The sequence below is a fragment of the Caretta caretta genome, chromosome 7 (genome assembly GCF_965140235.1).
Source record: "Caretta caretta isolate rCarCar2 chromosome 7, rCarCar1.hap1, whole genome shotgun sequence".
In the NCBI taxonomy this organism is placed as follows: Eukaryota; Metazoa; Chordata; order Testudines; family Cheloniidae; genus Caretta; species Caretta caretta.
In genome coordinates, this window is record NC_134212.1 from 59,816,991 (window position 1) to 59,837,512 (window position 20,522).

Sequence of the window (20,522 nt, forward strand, 5' to 3'; positions counted from 1 at the left end):
ACAGGAGGGAGAGATGCTAACATTACATCACATCACCCAAGAGAGAAGCAGGACAGTAGCCTTTGCCTTTGGAACATTCAGTAAGGAGAACAGGACAAGAAAAATCAGAAAAACACTCAGGTCATAACAAAGCATCTTTACAAGGTAATTTATACCATTCTTTGTTACTGGGGATTCATAGATTCCACAGCCAGAAGAGACCATTAAGATCATCTAGTATGACCCCCTGACCTGCCTGACCACAGAACTTCTCCAAAATAATACCAACAGCAGATCTTTTAGAAAAACATCTGATCTTGATTTAAAAATGATCAGTGATGGAAAATCCACCACGACCCATGGTAAATTGTTGTAATGGTTAATTACTCTCACTGTTATAAATGTATGCCCTATTTCCAGTCTGAATTTGTCCAACTTTAACTTCCAGCCATTGGTCCATGTTATACCTTTCTCTAATATATTGAGGAGCCCATTATTAAATATTTGTTCCCCAATTACAGAATGTAATCAAGTCACCCCGTAAACTCTTTGTTAAGCTAAACAGATTGAGCTCTTTAAGTCTACTGCTATAACACACGTTTTCTAATCTTTTAATTATTCTCTTGGCTCTTCTCTGATCCATCTCCAATTTGTCAAGATCCTTCTTGAATTCTGGACCCAAAACAGGAGACTGTTTTCCAGCAGCACAATACAGAGGTTAAAAAAAACACCTCGTTACTCGTACTTAAGATTCCTGCACCCCAGGATTGCAGTAGCTCTTTTGGCCAGAATCACACTGGGAGCTCATGTGCAGCTGTTTATCCATCATGACCTCCAAATCTTTTTCAGAGTCACTACTTCCCAGGATAGAGTATGCCCTACATTCTTTATTCCTACAGGTCTACATTTACATTTAGCTGTATTTAAATGAATGCGGTTTGTTTACAGCCAGTTTATCAAGCGATCTAGATTGCTCTGAATCAGTGACCTGTCCTCTTCATTATTTACCATTCTCCCAATTTTTTTTTTGGTCCCCTCCAAACTTTATCAGTGATGATTTTATGTTTTCGTCCTAGTCATTGAAAAAAAATGTTAAATAGCATAGGTCCAAAAACCAATGCCTAGAGGACTCCAGTGGAAACACAGTGTTCAATGATGATTCCCCATTTATACTTACATTTTGAGACCTATCAGTTAGTCAGTTTTTAATCCATTTTATGTGTTCCACGGTAATTTTATATAGTTCTAGCAATTTATCAAAACGTCATGTGGTACCAAGCCAAATGCCTTACAGAAGTCTAAGTATATTATGTCAACACTATTACTTTTATCAATCAAACTTGTGATCTCATTAAAAAAATATACAGTGTCAAGCCAAGGAACAACTTTATAAAAGAAGTGATAGCAGAAATGGAAGCTGAAATTTGCATTTACTCCTCCGACCAAACTATGAAGTGCAAGAAAGATACTACTTCAAATTTCCAAATTGTAAGAACTCCCCTTGAACAGCAAAAAAAAACCTCAGTACAATTCTGAGAGAATTAAAGACATGGCAGGAATACCTAATGATGTGTAACCAACTGTCACTGAATCAGAAATAGACTCATGGCCCAGGGCACTGTGAAGCCCTATCATAGACAGTTATTTGTACTGTACTACAGTGCCAAACTCCACTCCTAGTTACACCAGTGTAAATCCAGAGTTACTCCATTGGTTTCAAAAGGACTTGTTTTCATTTTCACTGGCGTAAGTGACAGCAATATTTGGCTGGACATATTTTACTTGGGCAATACTTGGTATACCTTATCATGCTAATAAAGTTTATGGAACTGAAGTATATAGAGTCTGCCCTCCAGTTATTCAACATCTAAGAAACAAAAATTTCCCACTTTGGAATTTTGTTTTTTTTGAGGAATCCACAAAATAACCTAGTTTCTAGGTATAGGTCTTTTTAGATCACGCACACATCTAATTTGGTGGAGGTGGGGTTTTTTTTATTGCAGTTACTACATAACTGTAATAAGTTTGTTTGTTCTTACCTGTCTCGACTGGGTAAAGAGCAGCACTCTGTGACCCTGCTTGTGCCATATTTTCAGTAAGGACTCTACCACTATCATTTTTCCAGAACGTTTCCAGTATCCAAATTGATCTGCTTCTTCTAACTCATCATCTGGCACACCTTTCAAAATCTTGGGACCACCAGAAAAGAGGTCAGGATGGTTGCATATTTTTCTCAAGGCTACAAGTCCAGAGAAAACCTACAGAATACAGGAGAGAATTGTCCTTTTCTTGCAAATTTTTCATTCTACCATGGGTTACATTTAAGAGGAGATAATAATAGACCTAACTGATAGTCATGGAGCAGGTGAACACTGGTGCTCTGGTTTTTACACTAGTACACATTTGTTCCCATTTCAGTAAAAGGTGGTATACAGTTGATATAATACAGTGGCCAATGAAATACTGTGTTATTTGAGAACCCATTTTGGTGCTAATGTTACAAAAATTCTAACAGTTTCTGCATTCATGTAATCCATATTAGTCAGAGTTTTTCTAGCACTTCAGAAGCCAAGAAGTTCCATCCAGCTGCACATTACATGGTCTTCCAGCAAAGATATTCAAAATATAACACCTGCTAAAGGCTGCTATACATGCAGCTGGACTTGTAAAACAAGTACAAATTGTTTCTGTGCATAGGTTGGGTCCTAACGGATTTGTTTACATTAACTAAGCCAAGAGTGAAAAAATTAAAAATAAAAATAAAAATAAAAAAAGAACCCAGGGAAAAAGTTACACTTATTATTGAATTGGTTCATTTTTCTTTAATCATAAAATGAATTTCTCTCCCCCAAAAGTTGTGCAAATTCGTAAGTGATGCTGTATTTTCAGGAAGATGGTCACAATTTTCCTTTTTTTGTCCTGAAAATAGCAAAATTGCGACAAACCAGATCATGAAAATCTATTCGAGACAAAAATGCACAAATGCTGGAAGATAATTTGAAGATGAAAAGAAAGTTTCCTATGTTGGCAAGTACAACCTCTAGAATCCACACTTACTTAAGCGTGGGTTGTCTCAACATGTTTCAACAGAACGTGTGTAGGGTGATGATAACGACCACTGTTTACATCACTGCATTAGATGGATTCTTTTCAATTATTCATTGGACATTTAAAATACCATAAGTATAATCCCTTCTCTCCACACTCAGAAAACTGTAGTTGCAAAAGCAACTGCCCCAGCACTGTACAGTTGAGTGAGTCAGAGCACCAAACCGATCTGTTAAAGGCCCAATGACATCAATGTGCAAACATTTAGACAGTGAAGGACAACTATATATAAAGATCGTATATAAAGATACGATGTTGGTAAAAACCAACTTATGAATACTTCTGTTATACACATTCTTAAACCTACTACTCAATATAACAAAAGCTGCAATTTGAAATAGCTGCCCTCACTAGCATCCCTACAAAATAAGGCAACTAGCCAGAAGGAACACATTGTCTAATTAGAGCTCAGAGAAATTTTTCAGATTAAATAGTATATTTGCAGTAAAATTCAGTTTCAGGTTGAAACTATTCATGAATTTGTATCACATTTGTTAAATACTTCCAACCAAGCTAAAGAAGTCTAAATGTTTCAGTAAAATATCAAAATAAAACGTTTTGCTTCTACCTAAAAAATTTCATTTACACTTTCAGGCATTTTGACAAAAGTAATCAAAGGACTCATAAAATGGTCAGAAGAGACAGAGGTGGTGGTCCCTCCCTTATAAATAGGGCTTCTGATTTTTGGTTTTAACTGATAAAACACCCCTGCTACAGGCAAAAAACAAACAAAACAAAGGAAAACCACCGGGACCAGTTCATTGTACCTAGGGGCTTGTCTATACTGAGCAGTAAGGCAGACTATATTATATATATATATATATATATATACACACACACACATATATACACACACACACGTGCATGTGTGTGAGTGATTTCTAAAGAGCACTGCTGTGTAGATATTACTTGTTACTGAATAAACAAAGAGAAAGCCCCAACCCCCCCCCCCCCCCAATTTTTGGAGATTTACAGAGAACTGAAATTTTTTTAAAAATAAACCTGGAAAAATGAAATTAATAAATCCCCCAAAACAGAAGCCCTTCGTATGAGCTTTAGCTCACAGGATAGTGCATTCACCTGGGATGTCGGAGATGTACGTTCAACTCTGCCATCTTACAGATGTAGAGAAGGGATTTGGACTTGGATCTCTCTTAAACGGTTTCACTTTTGATAAAGTAATTAAAGTCTTACTACAACAAGGATTTGAAGCTGGACCTCCCACATCCTAGGTAATTGCACAAACTCCCAGGCCACAGAGAGTGTCGGTCTCTCTCATTCTCTGGCCCAATAACAATCCATGGTCATTCATAGTAGATATTCATCATCATTCATACATTAAAAAAATTATGAAGTATAATCTATAGGCTACATTCCTTCTGTAGATACCACTATGCATTATAGGCAGCATTTTCACTTCTAGAACAGAGGGTCCGACACTTCAGGGCATGTACTAAGGCAAAAGCTGCGAAGTTAAGAAGTCCTTTTAACTGTGATTGCTATTTGGGTGGAAGATGAAGATCCCAGTGATTTTTAGAAACGGTAACCCACTCCTTGTCCCGCATTCCCTCATTCACTAAAACTGGTTCCAATATCCAGTTGTGCGTGCATGCTATTGTTCAACACATTATGTCTTCCTCAGTCACTCTACCACTAGCCTCTAATTCATTACTATGTAACGGGCTCTGGGACATCTTGAGTATAGAGGTGCTTTTGTTTCCCCTCTAAGATCCTGCTCAGAGTGTAGCTAGAAAAATGCTGAAGGGCAGGCAGCATCTTTATCCAGATGGCTACCTTTAAACATGTCATCATCTACCTTAATTAATGCCAACCTGCATTTCTCCACTGAGAATCTGGTAAACTTCTTTGGAGTCAATGAAGTTTTGGTAGACTTGCCGTTGTTCTTCTGTCAAACGGCAAAACAGAACCTAAAAAAAAAAAATTGGGCACTTATCCAGTTACCAATCAACTTCATGAGATATGAAATACACAACAACAACAACAAAAAGAATAAAGCTTCACCGAGGAACTCCTGATCCACCAAAAGTGCAAAATTAAGAACAAGAGCCCACCAGAAGTTAAAACATTTAGAAAAAGGTACAGTATCTGTAGGGGGCAATGCGATAGTTAGGGATGAGTTTCAGCATCCATTCTGTGCCCTTCTCAGTTGCTTATAATTTCCTCCAACTGCATTTATTTATGCAAGCTTCACTTTCCTATTTCCTGACTTCATTGCTTAACTGCAATCTTAACGTTCCCTTAATGCAAGGGCTTTCTAAAGTAGAATTTATAGAATACTAAGTATTGGAAGCACTTTGTACAGTGTATCTGTTATGTCCCTTAAAATCTGCAATCCCCTTATGACCTCCTGGGTAAACAATAGGTTAGCACATGTAATCTGTTCTGGTCATTGGGAAGTTTAGACTTGAAATTAGACAAAGGTTTCTAACCATCAGAGGAGTGAAGTTTTGGAATAGCCTTCCAAGGGAAGCAGTGGGGGCAAAAGACCTACCTGGCTTTAAAATTAAACTCAATAAGTTTATGGAGGAGATGGTATAATGGGATTTTGGTAATTAATTGACCTTTAAATATTCATGGTAAATAGGTCCAATGGCCTGTGATGGGATGCTAGATGGGGTGGGATCTGAGTTACTACAGAAAATTCTTTCCTGGGTATCTGGCTGGTGAATCTTGCCCATATGCTCGGGGTTTAGCTGATTGCCCTGGAGGAAAATTCCTTCCTGACCCCAAATATGGCAGACTGGAAGAGGCCCTGGAGGTTTTTCGCCTTCCTCTGTAGCATGGGGCACGGGTCACTTGCTGGAGGATTCTCTGCTCCTTGAAGTCTTTAAACCACGAGTTGAGAACTTCAATAGTTCAGACATAGGTGAGAGGTTTTTCGCAGGAGTGGGTGGGTGAGATTCTGTGGCCTGCCTTGTGCAGGTCGGACTAGATGATCATAATGGTCCCTTCTGACCTTAGTATCTATGAATCTGTCATTAATCTTTGAATGTGACCATGTAATGATATTTCACGTAGATTGATGGGCTAAAATGGAACAAAATCACTCGCTCACATCCTGCAAGGCAACAAACATTATGCTGTAAGTCAAACTCTTGTACAGCTCTGTGACTGACAAGAAAAATCAAATGATTTTAATTCACTTAGGAATGTGTTCTTTAGGGGGAAGCAGCCTACGTTCTTTAAAGTGTACTGAAACCACGTTCCAGAGTTTGGCTGAACAGAGAGCATGAGACTTCACAGCAGACACAATGATCTCCCCTGTTAACTCACTGCCCACCCCATAACACTTTCCCAATGTGGAATCACTAGTATGACTACTTGTCTCAGATGCCTAATGGTGGTAGAAATTGAAGGGAGGAGCATATCAAGGAGCAGTTGTGAGGGGTAAGAAGGGGAGAAGGAAGAAAAAGGGATCCGGTAGAGAAACAAAGCCTGATGCAGGGAGGAAGTAAACCCTAACCCATACTAGAAACAGTGGTTCCTGGGAGTCACAGATATCTTTTTTGTTAAAAAACCACAAACCTTTCATTAACTCAAGAATGGCTGAAGGAATTTAGCTCAAGACCCTTCCAAAAAATATTCACCTTCAGGCACAGAACAAGCATGGAAAATTTCAGTCCAAAAAGGGAAAATTTTGGAAGGTTCTTAGCATGTGCAAACAGGGGGTCAGAATGGAAGCAAGTTTGCAAGCTGAACTACTATTGCACACGCCATATTTCCCCGGTAATTATTTGCTGGCCAAATGAACCTTATAACAGCAGGAACAACATTTTTTAATGATAACTCTGATAATGAACATACCACAAGAGGTACCCTACAGGCATTGTTCTTAGGATGCACAAGTTTGGCCATTTGAGGGCTGCACTGATCACTCTCCAGGAGCCCAAGGGCTGAAACCAACTGGCATGAAATAGACTAGAATGCACCTTACATGCCCTTTGCTTTAACATGGATGCATAGCTGTGCGGAGAATACAAGGTGAGATGAAGCATTGCATGCTGAATCATAGAGGAGGTGGTAAACTGTACAGATACTTTCCACATTACAGAAGTCCATCAGACATCTGTGCCCAGATGATATGATAATCAGGTGATTTATAAATACCTACAAAATAAAATACCTCAGTAGATATTCAAGCTGCTAGACACACTTTGACTTCCCCAGCACATAAGTCTTATGCCACTACTGAGAACTAAAAATGTGTAGCTTTAACTTCTCTATGTTCTTTTTTCACACTTGCTCTCAACAAAGTCAACTGAAGTTTTGCTATGGACTTCAGGAGGCAAAGGATCAAACACTGTATATATTTTAAACAAACCTGTTCATTTTTATCTGGCAGTGACAAGCTCATTTTCACATCAGCCTTCATTCTCCGCAGCAAGTAGGGATTTATGGTGTCCCGTAAAACACATGCACACTTGTAGGCAGTTTTTACCTTTAGAAGGGAAAAAAACAGCATTTAAGAGAGTTCTTAATGTAGAGGGTTTTTTGTTTTTATTTAAATGAGATTCATTAACTAGGAGTAGGAAAAAGTAAAAAAACTAGATGGCACAAGCAGACACATTATTTATATTTTCTACCCTTTAATGGATATATGGGATAGCTCAGTGGTTAGAGCATTGGCCTGCTAAACCCAGGGTTGTGAGTTCAATCCTTGAGGGGGCTGTTTAGGGATCTGGAGCAAAAATTGGGGATGGGTCCTGCTTTGAGCAAGGGGGTTGGACTAGATGACCTCCTGAGGTCCCTTCCAACCCTGATATTCTATGATTCTGTGATATATGAAGTTACACTAATTTTTGTTTAGTATTCAATATAATGTGATTTGTAATTAATTCATGTTAGCCAACAATAATATTTAATAAATAGACTCTCTCATATCAGATACCATTCGTTTATTTAGGCTTAATTTGGTGAAATTTATTCCACTGAAAGGAGACCAGAAATTATAGATGTATTGAGTAGTAAGACACACTTCCCCCTAGGCAAGCCCCTTTTATCAATGAATCCGTATGTGTAATCTTGCATAAACCAAAAACCACACAGAGAACTGCTCATATACAGACTGAAGATCAAAACGAAGCCTGAAGCAATGGTGGGTAGCAGACAATAAGTGAAGATTAGTGCCCACTTGAGACTATTAAAAAAAAATCGGTATAAGAAAATCCCTATGATCACAGAAACTAAAGGTCATTCTGGCCTTAAATGGAGCATATGGTTCTGTAATGGGTAATGGATGTGTGAGATGGGTATTAACTGTACATAATGGCTAAATATACCCTCAATTCTCTTAAAGCAAAACAAAGAATATAATAAATTATTGATACATAAAAATCAAACTGGCCATTCAATTTAGTAAATTACCAAGCCTCAGACAAGGGAAGCACTTAAACTCAGAATGAATATAAAATTATAAAAAAAATGTGGGCATAAAACATTACCAGGAATGTTAGAGTAGAAATAATTTATATTCTAAGCATTTATATAGAACTTTTAATCTTCAGATAACTTTACAAACAATTAATCTAATAACTAATTTAATAAATGCAATGCAGGTAAATGTTTAAAAGTCAGCTAAATAAAATACTTGCGATAACTGCAACCACTGCAAAGATGAACAGATATACTCGTGTTTGAAAGAATAATCCTAGGCAGTTTATGCTCCAAAATCAGATTTAGTTTAAAAATACTTTCACAAAACCTGCTATTAATAGGATGGAAATAGTTTGTTTTTAAATGAAAACTGTTTTCAGTATGGATTTAAACATTTCTCTACGGTGTCTGAAATTCAAATATTACAGCATTTTGCTAATGTTTGAAACCCAGACAGTAATGTATATATAATGTATGTACATATAATGTATGTAAATGTGTTTACTCGATTAGGGCATAGGACACCCAATATAATATACATTTTGAAGTGAGTTTTGAAACAACACAGCAACCATTTCCTTCAAATTAATGATCATCAATTAGTAAAAATATTTTGCTGTATCTTTACCTGCACGGGAGAGGCATTGGAATATCCTCCCATGGTTATTGGAACAGAGAATTGCTCCATGAAGACAGGCAGTGTTCCCAATTTCCCTGGGAATACAAAGTCAAAGAGGGACCAGAGCTCCTTTAGGTTATTCTGCATAGGGGAGCCAGACAAGATGATTCGATGGGGAGTGCGGAACTATTAATATAAAACAAAACAACTTAGTAGTAAGACATTTTCATGAGTTGGCTTGTAATACATATTCCTACCGCAGAGACTATCCAATTTCACATCAATGAGTTGTCACATTTTAAAATATATATTTATTTCAAAGAAAATATGCTATAAGCTTCTTGTGAAATGCTGTCTACAAAAATGATAGCTCAAACAGGACTTAGCATTAATACGCCACAAAATAAAATGAATGTAACCATCTGTTTTGGATATATACGATTCAAACCCACATTTAACACTAATTTACAGCAAATTCTAATAAACTTTGAATTTATCCTATTATGATAACACTATTGATTTTTAGTGACTGTTGTAAACAATTTTAAAAATGCCAAATAAATTAAGTATCCAAGCAAGATTTTAAAAGACAGTGTCATGACATATGCCTTTATTCTTTGCTCAGATTTAAATCTATGCCTTTATGATTAAGCAATCCATGGTTACTATCAGATTCTGAGCTTAATTTTTTCAAATATTTTTTTTATTATTATTATTATTTTTACAAATGAAGATATTTGGTTTGTTTTCTGGTACAGTACCTGTTTGCACGCAAGTGTTACTGCGGCATTTGGATTCCGGATTTTATGACCCTCGTCTAAAATCACATAATGCCAGTCATAGCTGTTGATATTATCCTGCATCAATCGAATGTATGAATAGGAGGTGATTAGAATGCCATGGCATGCTACCATCTCACGAATTAGTTTCACCTGTAAACAGAATGATTTGTTGTCATTAATTCAGCATTAAGATGTCAAATTAAGACCAGCTGAACTGTGTGTGTGTGTGATCCTGGTTGTGTTAAAAAGCAGCTGAAATAACTAAGTATTCTTTGTAAATAAAATAACTATGCCAAGACCAGTACTACCTCATTACAAAAGAGCTAACAAATACATATGAAGGAAAAAATTCTGTTTAGATACAATGGTGCAAATCCTAAGTAATTCCAATGATAAGGAAAGTGGTAAGTCAGGACGAGAAGGATTGGGACACCCTACTATCCTACCTTGTGTTTGCAATCCGGGAGGTACCTCAGGCCTCAACTGGGTTTTCCCCCTTTGAGTTATTATACGGACGCCAGCCCCGTGGCACACTAAATATCGCAAAAGAAATCTGGGACAAGAAACCCATTGAGGGGAGAAATATAATTGACCATGCGTTGCAAATGCGAGAACAGATAGCCCGGGTCACCCCTATTGTATGGGAACATTTGGAAAAGGCGCAGGAGGCCCAGGGAACCCATTACAATCGCCAGAAAAAAGTCCGACAGCTCCAACCGGGGGGTTGGGTGATGGTGTTGGTACCCACGGCAGAAAGCAAGCTTTTGACCCAATGGCAGGGGCCCTATGAGGTGGTTGAACCCATGGGGGAAGTAACGTACAAAGTGTGGCAGCCAGTATGCCGGAAACAAGAACAAATTTATCACACTAACCTCTGAAAGCCTTGGCACCAACGAGAAGCGTGTGTAGTGGCCCAAGAGACCCTGATCCAGGGAAATAACATGCAGGAGCAGATCAGGATATCCACTGATCTGACACGAAACCAGAAGAAGAAGGTAACTGAAAAGATCAACTGATACCAGGACGTGTTTTCAACCAAACCAGGTCGGAGCACCGAAACATATCACCACATCATCACAGACCCTGGGGCAAAGGTAACTTTAAGGCCCTATCGGGTCCCAGTGGCAAAAAGGGAGGAGATCAAGGCAGAGGTAAAAAGGATGTTGGAGCTGGGAGTCATGGAAGAGTCCCACAGTCAGTGGTCAAGCCCGATTGTGTTGGTGCCCAAACCGAATGGCACCACTAGGTTTTGTAATGACTTTCGCCGGCTGAATGAGATATCCAAATTCGATGCATACCCCATATCGATGAGTTAGTTGACTGCCTGGGCAATACCCAATTTTTGACCACCTTTGATTTAACAAAGGGATCCTGGCAGATTCCCCTTGCCAAAGATGTGACAGAAAAAACGGCACCCAATAATCTACCTCAGCAGGAAACTCCTCCTGAGAGAGCAGAAGTATGCCGTGGTTGAAAGAGTGCCTAGCTGTGAAATGGGCCACGGAAACACTACGTTATTACCTTCTGGGATGACGGTTTACCCTTGTGACCAACCATGCATCCCTCCAGTGGATGCAGCAAAATAAAGAGAAGAACGCAAGGGTGACGAGATGGTTCCTGTCCCTACAAACTTTCCAATTCACCATACAACACCAGGCTGGATGCCACCATGGCAATGCAGGTGGCTTGTCACAGGTACACTGCCTGCATCCCAAGTTGCCCAATCCCGTGGTGTTGAGCGGGGTGTGTGTGTGGAGAATACGTGACGGGGTTGGGCCAGATGGTTACAGGAGAGTGATTTTTTTTTTTTAAATATGCAACGCTTCATGAATTTGCGTGTCATCCTTGCGCAGGGGCCATGCTAATCTTCTCTGTATCGTTCCAGTTTTAGTATATGTGCTCAGGAGAGTGATAAAAGGCAGATATATTAGCCCCAGGTTAAGTAGGTCTCTTTTCCTTGGGTAAGGTAACAGGGAAGGTTCTAGAACAATCAGGAACTTTCTGGAAACAATTAAGGCAGACAGGCTGATTTAGAACACTTGCAGCCAATCAAGAAGCTGCTAGAATCAATTAAGGCAGGCTAATCAGGGCACCTGGGTTTAAAAAAGCAGCTCACTTCAGTTTGTGGTGTGCGTGTGAGGAGCTGGGAGCAAGAGGCACTAGGAGCTGAGAGTGAGAAGGCGTACTGCTGGAGAACTGAGGAGTACAAGCATTATCAGACACCAGGAGGAAGGTCCTATGGTGAGGATAAAGAAGATGTTGGGAGGAGGCCATGGGGAAGTAGCACAGGGAGTTGTAGCTGTCACAGCTGTTCCAGGAGGCACTCTAGACAGCTGCAACCCACAGGGCCCTGGGCTGGAACCTGGAGTCGAGGATGGGCCCGGGTTCCCCCCAAACCTCCCAACTCCCGATCAGACACAGGAGGAGTTGACCTAGACTGTGGGTTCACGAAAACAGCGAAACTGAGGGCTGCCGTGAATCTCCGAGGCGAGCAAATCTGCCAGTAAGCACAAGACCAACTAAGGTAGAGGAGGAACTTTGTCACACTAGTCAACGCTATTCTAAGAGCGGTGCACATTCACTGCTGACCTGGGACTTGATCCTACAATAGTCAAATCAATGCGAGGTTTCCCAACGACATTAATAGAAGCAAGTTTTGGACACCAGCACAAAAACAGAAAAGAAAAAAAGATGACAGCCAGGGTGTCTTCTGATCTTTTAAATTCCCAAGGAGAAAACATGAAAATGTTTGCCAACTTGGTACGTAACAAAAAAGATTATGTATGTAGCAGACTTTGAGCTTATAAACAAAGGTGTGCTTTTTAAAAATCAGAATTTTACTTCATTTTTTAAAAAACACACTGCTTTCCCCCCCAATGATTCAGATGAACATCTGATAAGCCACAAATCACTTTCTGTAAAATAAATAAATAAAAAAAATTATAACTGATCCCTATATAGCTGAAGACATGACATAACCCGCCCCCACAACCTCTTCCAGTTCAACCTGCTTTAGATTTTCTACTCTTTGAACATTATCTACCGACATATTGTAACATATGCAACTGTTAAAATAAAAGTAGAAATTAGCTCCTTTATTCACATAACATGAACTCTTTTTATAATATTCTGTATTACAGAAGCAGTAGTATTCCTACGTAGATTCACACACACAACTTAACTTCACCTGATTCATTCCTAGTATTCTGTAACTGTGTGTTCTAGATGCTCAGTAATGGCCTATCGCAGAATATTGTAGAAATCTCTACCCAAACACTTAAGACAAATCATCTCGGGCGATTTCAAATTAAAAGCTTGTAAAATATGTAACCTCTCCTAGTTTTTGCAATTAATAGGGTATGTCTGCAATTAGCCTGACTTACAGAATGCTACACTGTTGTCATTAAAAGATGTTTTGTGAAAGTGCTGCTGTTATTATGGAGGCTCAGGAGACCAATCCCTCCTAGAGGGCAAACAGTGGACTGGTAGAAAAACAACAGCCATAAATCACATTGTCAGATAGCAGAGAGAACAGGAGTGAAACATAGGCACATGAAGGCCATTCACTAAACACAGCACAGCAGATTCCTAGTCAGGATTTACTGAACCTGTAATTAATTAAAATTTCCTTCAAGCTAAATCTTTAATAAACAATGATTTGTGCTGACAAAGAAGAAAAACACAGCAAACACAATTTTAACAATGCATACTACAACATTTATTACCTATCATTTCAACGTATCTAGTGGATACTTGAGAGGGTGTATGGTGTAAGTTACAGCTCTTAACATAATTTAAAAGGAAGAGGGTTTTCACAGATTTCAGTGTTAAATTTTTATGTATTCTGTTCTGATACTGTAGCATTTCAGAATTCATGCTACTTTATCAGCTGGTGTATTTTTAGTCTTTAGTTTGCAATCTGCTCACAATACTCTCTATTTTGCTTAAATTAAGATGTACTTAATAGCAATGTTTGCTTTACTGGGATGTCTCAGGGAACCGATTTAGACTAATGATAAGCAGCAGTCATTGCCATGCACTAACTGGGACAGCATTAGAATAAGTTTTGCTTAATGGGGACAAATTCATCCAATGCCTAAGGGTTAAGCAGTGGTTAATTAGGCTTGAAATTCTGAGTTCTGGTATTAAGAGAGACAGCGTCAAGAAACAATGACAAAATGAAAACCTTTTTAAAAAAAATCTTGCATTTTTATTCAGAAAAGTATTTTCTGCCTTCAGACTTGAAACAATGATCTTTTTTTCCTAAATCAGGGTGAAATACTGATTGTCCAGGGCCCCCCAATTCAGATTGGTCTAGTGTCCACTACAGGGCAGCATTCTGACAAGCAGCAACCCGTTTTTTTGGGCCATGTCCTATTTCTGATTATGATCACCAGAGAAACACCTCTAACTAAACACATTCTTCCTTCCTGCTGAATATTTAAGTGTTATATTGCATGGTTTTGCTGTGATACAACCTATGTATGTGAATAAAAAAAAATCTGAACAAAACCAGACCATGAACAATCACACCAGTAAATATTGAGCCTGGTGGAAAGAAAGGTATTTCTTTTTTGAAGAGACAATTTAAGAGTGAAACTATACTGCAGTTAACCATTTCTATGGATTGTGTCTTTTTCCTTTGCAGTGCAAGGTGCCTTTGGTTTGTTTTGTTTTCTGAACAAATATTTATTTATAAATAGAGCAAAAATTGCTTATGGGTACACTGCAGAGACACATTAGCAGTACTTTGATTTCAAAGTCTGGCACTGCATGGTAAATTGTCATGTCAGAATCTGCCTGCCTTTCTGTCTTGGAGGACATATAGCCATGCTCCTGTGCACTTATCACTGGGCTATTCTGCTCTTCAACTGCCTCAAACTGACTAGACATACAAAGATGACTCTTTTCAGAGGAACAGCCGTGTTAGTCTGTATTCGCAAAAAGAAAAGGAGTACTTGTGGCACCTTAGAGACTAACCAATTTATTTGAGCATGAGCTTTCGTGAGCTACAGCTCACTTCATCAGATGACTCTGCAACTTTAACAACAGGCTGTGCTTCAACCTGCGCGCGGGTGCTCTAGTTACTCACGTCTGGTCTACATTACACAATTATGTTTATGTAAAGTAGCTTATGTCGACCTAATTATGTCAACGTCTACACTACAGCCTTGCTTCTGCCGATGTAAGTGCCCTACTCCACCTCCACAAGAGGCATAGGGCTTATGTCGGTGTAGTTAGCGCAAGACAGTGTCTGTGTAGATACTTCGTTATTTACATCGGCTGATTGCTGTCTTGTCAATTTCACAGCAGGTGCCATGAAACTGACAAGAAAGCTAGGCAGCTAGAGCCCAGGTGCTCCCCGCTCCCAGCTGGGAGCCCAGGCGAGAAGCTCGGGCACCCTTCTACGCACCCGCTCCCCATCGGGAGCTGGGGCAGTTGGACCCCGTTCCCCAGGGCCGAGAGCTGTGGGAGGCTTCCCCTCCCTACCCTGACTCCCAGGGGGGAATGGGGAAGTGAGAAGCCCTAGGCAGCTTCCCCTGGCTCCCAGCGGAGAACGGGGCACTCTGTTTGGAGCCTGGGAGGCAGCTGGGCTTCTGGCAGGGAGCTGCTAGCAGAGCTGAGATACCAGGCTCTAACAGCTCCCCACACTGCCCCTCTTAGGTTGGTGGAAGCGCTCCTGATGAGAATATGCACGACTGACCCAAGAAGGGTAGTGTGGACATGCATCACCGCAGTAATTACTGAGTGTAGTGTAGACATACCCTCAAAATTTTGTTGGGTGAGGAAGGTCTTTCCAACCCTCTTCTTTTCCCAGTGATGAAGTGCACTACTGGAAAGCTTTATGCTCCACTTTTATAATGGTGGTGGTGGTAAAGAAAAAACAAGTTAACCTCCCATAGCTTCAAAAACATATATTATCCCTGGGTGAGAGGAATACAGCAGATTTACAAGACTGATTGGTACAGTTCAAAACTTAGTCACCAGCACTAACAGCTTTTTTTTTTTTCTTTCTGAACTTCAAATTCTCATCTTGTCATGCCACATAAAAATTCTCAACAGGAAATGTCTGTTGCGCAGTTTTTAAAGTTTGATGATTGGAGTGATCTGAATTGGACCATTTTGACTTTATAGTTTTTTTGGTCATGTAGTAAGAATCTTTGTGCTGCAAGATCTCTTGTTTGTACATTTTAGTGATTTGCTTAGTTAACTGAACTTGCTCTTGCATTGTTTGTTAAGTCTTGCACATGACTTGGCTCATTTTGCCCCCAAAGTTCCATGCGAGAATGTTCATTGACATTAGGATTTAGCTCATATATTGATATCTTTAAAAAGGAGAACAAAGAAAAAACTTAGGAAATTATAGAGCCATCAGCCTAATTTCAGTACCTGGAAAGATATTGGAACAAATTATTAAACAAGTCTGAAAGCATCTAGAGGATAATAGGGTCATAAGCAGTACCCAGCTGGAGGGTTACTGGCCTATTGCATAGGGGGAAGAGCAGTAAATGTGATATATCTTGACTTTAGTAAGGCTTTTGATACAGTTCCACATGATTTGCAGTCTAGATGAAAACTATAAGGTGGGTGCATAATTAGTTGAAAGACTATACTCAGAATAGTTATCAATGGGCTTGCTGTGAACATGGGAGGGCGCACCCAGTGGGGCCCCACAGGGGATCAGTCCTAGGTCTGGTAATAGTCAAGATTTGCATTAGTGACTTGGATAATGGAGTGCAGAGTCTGCTTATAAAATCTGCAGATGACACCAAGCTGAGAGGTGTTGCAAGCACTTTGGAGGACAGGATTAGAATTCAGGATGACCTTGACAAATTCGAGAACTGGTCTGAATTCAACAAGATGAAATTCAATAAAGACTAGTGTAAAGTATTTCACTTAGGAAGGAAAAATCAAACATAACTACAAAATGGGGAACAGCTGGCTAGGTGGCAGTACTGCTGAAAAGGATCTGGGTTTATAATGGATCATAAATTGAACAGGAGTCAACAATGTGATGCAGTTGCAAAAAAAGGCTAATATCATTCTGGGCGGTATTAACCGGAGTCCAATGTTTAAGACACAGAAGGTAACTCTCCTACTCTACTCAGCGCTAATGAAGCTTCAGCTAAAGTACTGTGTCTAATTCTGGGTGCAATGCTTTAGAAAAGATGTGGATACACTGGAAAGAGTCCAGAGGAGAGCAACAAAAATGATAAAAAGTTTAGAAAACCTGACCTATGAGGAAATGTTGAAGAAACTGGGCTTGTTTAGCCTTTGAGAAAAGAAGACTGAGAAGAGACCTGATAACAGTCTCCAAATATGTTAAGGGCTGTTATAAAGAGGATGGTGATCAATTGTTCTCAGTGTCCTCTAAAGGAAAGACAAAAAGTAACAGGCTTAAATCTGCAGCAAGGAAGATTTAGATTAGATACTGGGAAAAACTCTCTAACAGCAAGGGTAGTTAAACACTGGAAAAGGCTTCCAAAGGAGGTTTTGGAATCCCCCCATCATTGGAGGTTTTTAAGAATAGGCTGGACAAACATCTTTTAGGGACGGTCTAGGTTTACGTGGTTCTGCCTCAGCGCAGGGGGCTGGACTTGATGACCTCTTGAGGGCCCTTCTAGCTCTTCATTTCTATGGTTCTACAGGGCTGTAAAGTATCATAAGAGCCTGAGCTGACAAGAGACAGAGTTAATGAGACCAGTATTTTATGTTATTCTCGCCTATACAAAGGCCTTATTCTACACCATAAGTGGAACGTTATTTATGACATGCAATACGGGGCTTATTTCTTCAGACTTTTTCATCCTGAAAAATTTCAAAGCACTCTACACATCCAGGAATCACTTCACTGATCATTGAAATGAAGCTCTTTCTAGGATGAGATACCATAGCACACAACATTCCATAGCAGGCTAGGGCAGGAATACTATATCTAGTTCAAACTGCAGGTTGAATTCAGCAAGGAGGATGTAACTATCCAAATTTGACTTTTACTTGGACTCCAGGGTTATCACCCTTTATCGTCACAAAATGACCATGGTATCGTCAATGATTGTAAATGGAAAGACCTCAGTTTTATATTTCAGCCAAATGGTCTCAGAGTTTCTGCTGGGGCTGGAGCAGAGTTAAGGTGGTGTGGGTGACCGTAACTGTATATCACGTTGCTTTCAAGTGTTTAGCTTTTCTGAATGTTAACAGTAACGGATGATTTCTTTTCTTTTCTTTTCAGCAAAACAACAGTGTTCTTTTGATTAAAAAACAATTTAATTCTCAACTTTCTTGCAAGGCAAAGTCACTGATATATATTTTGAAATCTTAAATCCAGTTTAGTTTCTTTTTCCCCTGAAAATTGAAAGTGGCTGGTAATGTTGCTGAAAGCCCATTTAGGCTCATGGTAACTAAAAGTAAGGAAAAGTGGTCCTAATAATCCAAAACCACTTTAGGATTGTGCCATTAATAGCTATTTGAAAAGCACCCCAATAGTGCAAAAGGTAATGCACCTCAGGCATGGACCAATAATCTATTAATGCACACCATAATGTGGCTTATAGCTGTCATGCAGCGCAATCATAGTTCTGGTGAGAAAGACAAGCAAATTTGGTTAGGCACCAGGAGAGATGCCTAACCATTCTGCCGACTTCGAGGTGGGTAATTGGCACTACAAAAAGGTTTCAGTCATTTTATATCCAGTCTCCATTAGACAATCTCCCTATAGGTTTATGCAATTCAGAACCTTTGACATTTTTATACCTAAGAAAGCAATAAGACCAGAAGACGGACAGTAGTTAAAAGCAGCACATGGAGCACCACCTGGCACAGAAGTCACATCAGAGTAGTACTGAGGTTCAGCAATTATGACAGAGATGTTGAGAATAAAACTAAGGGACAAGTATATTTAAAAAAAACTCAGGTCACAGAAAGTCTGCTATTTTCTTGAGTGAAACAGGAAAGAGTTTGACATTTCACAATTCTCAGAGACTGGAGAGCTTCCACATCTACTCATTGGAACTGGTGGCTCCAGTGTCACTGGACTAAATAAACCTTAACGCATTGCCCAGTACTAGTTCACAGGAAAACAGTCATGGTTACATTTCGATAATGTGCAAAGTGCAACTTGGGGGGAGGAAGGGGAGAGGGGGAATCACAGCTTCAGAGGCACAGTATACCTAGATGTAAAGTGAATACAATTTTTGGGAGGGTTAATGTTTGTAAAACGCTTGGAGATCCCAGGATGCCAGGTAGTACAAGAATAATAGTACGGTGGACCTAGGTATTTTCTCAACTTCTAGTTAAAGAATTCAAGGTTCATTTGAAGATTTATAAAACTCTTGTCCTGTTGCTTCTTCAGTATACTATGCAGTTACTACCATGTCCAAAGGGCCAAGTCAATTCCTACTCAATTTTTTTTTTGCCATATAGCTAAATTTTATTCATCAACTGTAGGAGCTGAATACTCTTGGCTTCTTGGGAGTCATTTGCCCCTCTCATGCATCCCAGAGCTCCTCTTACAAGACTACTGTTGTGAATGTTCTTCTGGCCAACGGCAGCTGTCTGCAGCTTCCCCTGGAACTTGTTAACACTTTTCCTGTAACCTCTGGTTAATTCAGAGGAGCCATGAATCACTCTGCAGGCCTAGCCACCGCTTCCCGCAGCTCCCATTGGCCGTGAACGGTGAACCATAGCCACTGGGAACTGCGGGCAGCTGTGCAAAAGTAAGCAAATGGTCTGGCAACCCACCAGTGGATTACCCTGACGAGCTGTGTGCGGCCCATGACCTGCAGGTTGCCCACCACTGCTCCCTCCCGATCAGGGGCAGAGTATGCTACCACTGCAGGGCTCCCAGATCCTGTTTGCCTGAAAAGCAAAAGTATCAAGCTCAAAACTCATGTGTCACATGGTAACGCATTATGATATACTGCTATATTAATAAGCCAGTCCTAGAACTGTCAATTAAGAAACAAACTCATCTAGGTTGTACTGAGAGAACAGGTGGATTCTGATTTTACTTTTTATCACTTTAATTTCATCTTGAGAGAAAAGCAGTTTTGCTTACTTAATCACAATTTTCATATTTATTTACTGAACTCAGTATTGGCAGCACAAAGGGGCAGCACGATCCCTGAATCAAAATACTATACAATCTGAAAAGATGAACAGCAAACTACATGTAGGTCACAGGTTTCAGAGTAATAGCCGTGTTAGTCTGTATTCGCAAAAAGAAAAGAAGTACTTGTGGCATCTTAGAGACTAACCAATTTATTTGAGCATAAGCTTTCATGAGCTACAGCTCACTTCATTGGATTTTACGAAGGGATTTAATTTAATCAGACACACAAACTGATCCTTTTTTGGCTATGGAGTAAGTAGGAAAAATTATGGCATATAGCCATGAGAAATGTATATGAGTTTTAGACCATGCGGATTTTCCTTGGCACCCTGGAGTAAGACATTCTCTTTCAGGGCTCCAAGGTGTTGAGTGCCATTATTGTTTTTGATGTGCAGAGCCCACAGCCTATCCTGCTAATCATTATTGTGTTTACTTGTAATTCCCCCGACCCCAGTCTGTCTGTATCCATCTGTTGTTTCTTGTCTTATACTTAAGACTGTAAGTTGCTTGAAGCAGGGAGCACCTTTTT

At 39.7% G+C, this 20,522-nt stretch overlaps 1 protein-coding gene and 1 non-coding gene across 3 annotated transcripts in view; both read right to left on the reverse strand.

Annotated features, from left to right (window-relative positions):
• ERCC6 (ERCC excision repair 6, chromatin remodeling factor) overlaps window positions 1-20,522 on the reverse strand; it is an 83,629-nt gene that overhangs the window by 13,958 nt on the left and 49,149 nt on the right. For both annotated transcript variants that reach the window (XM_075130737.1, XM_048857140.2), the window contains 5 exons: window positions 9,862-10,032; window positions 9,110-9,286; window positions 7,430-7,546; window positions 4,920-5,015; window positions 2,019-2,237 (listed from right to left, as the gene is read on the reverse strand). In XM_075130737.1, the coding sequence (XP_074986838.1) occupies window positions 2,019-2,237; window positions 4,920-5,015; window positions 7,430-7,546; window positions 9,110-9,286; window positions 9,862-10,032 (780 nt within the window). The remainder of the gene's footprint in view (window positions 1-2,018; window positions 2,238-4,919; window positions 5,016-7,429; window positions 7,547-9,109; window positions 9,287-9,861; window positions 10,033-20,522) is intronic.
• Window positions 11,691-11,794, reverse strand: LOC125640710 (U6 spliceosomal RNA). Its single transcript, XR_007357862.1, has one exon. It is a non-coding gene; the product is annotated as a U6 spliceosomal RNA (small nuclear RNA).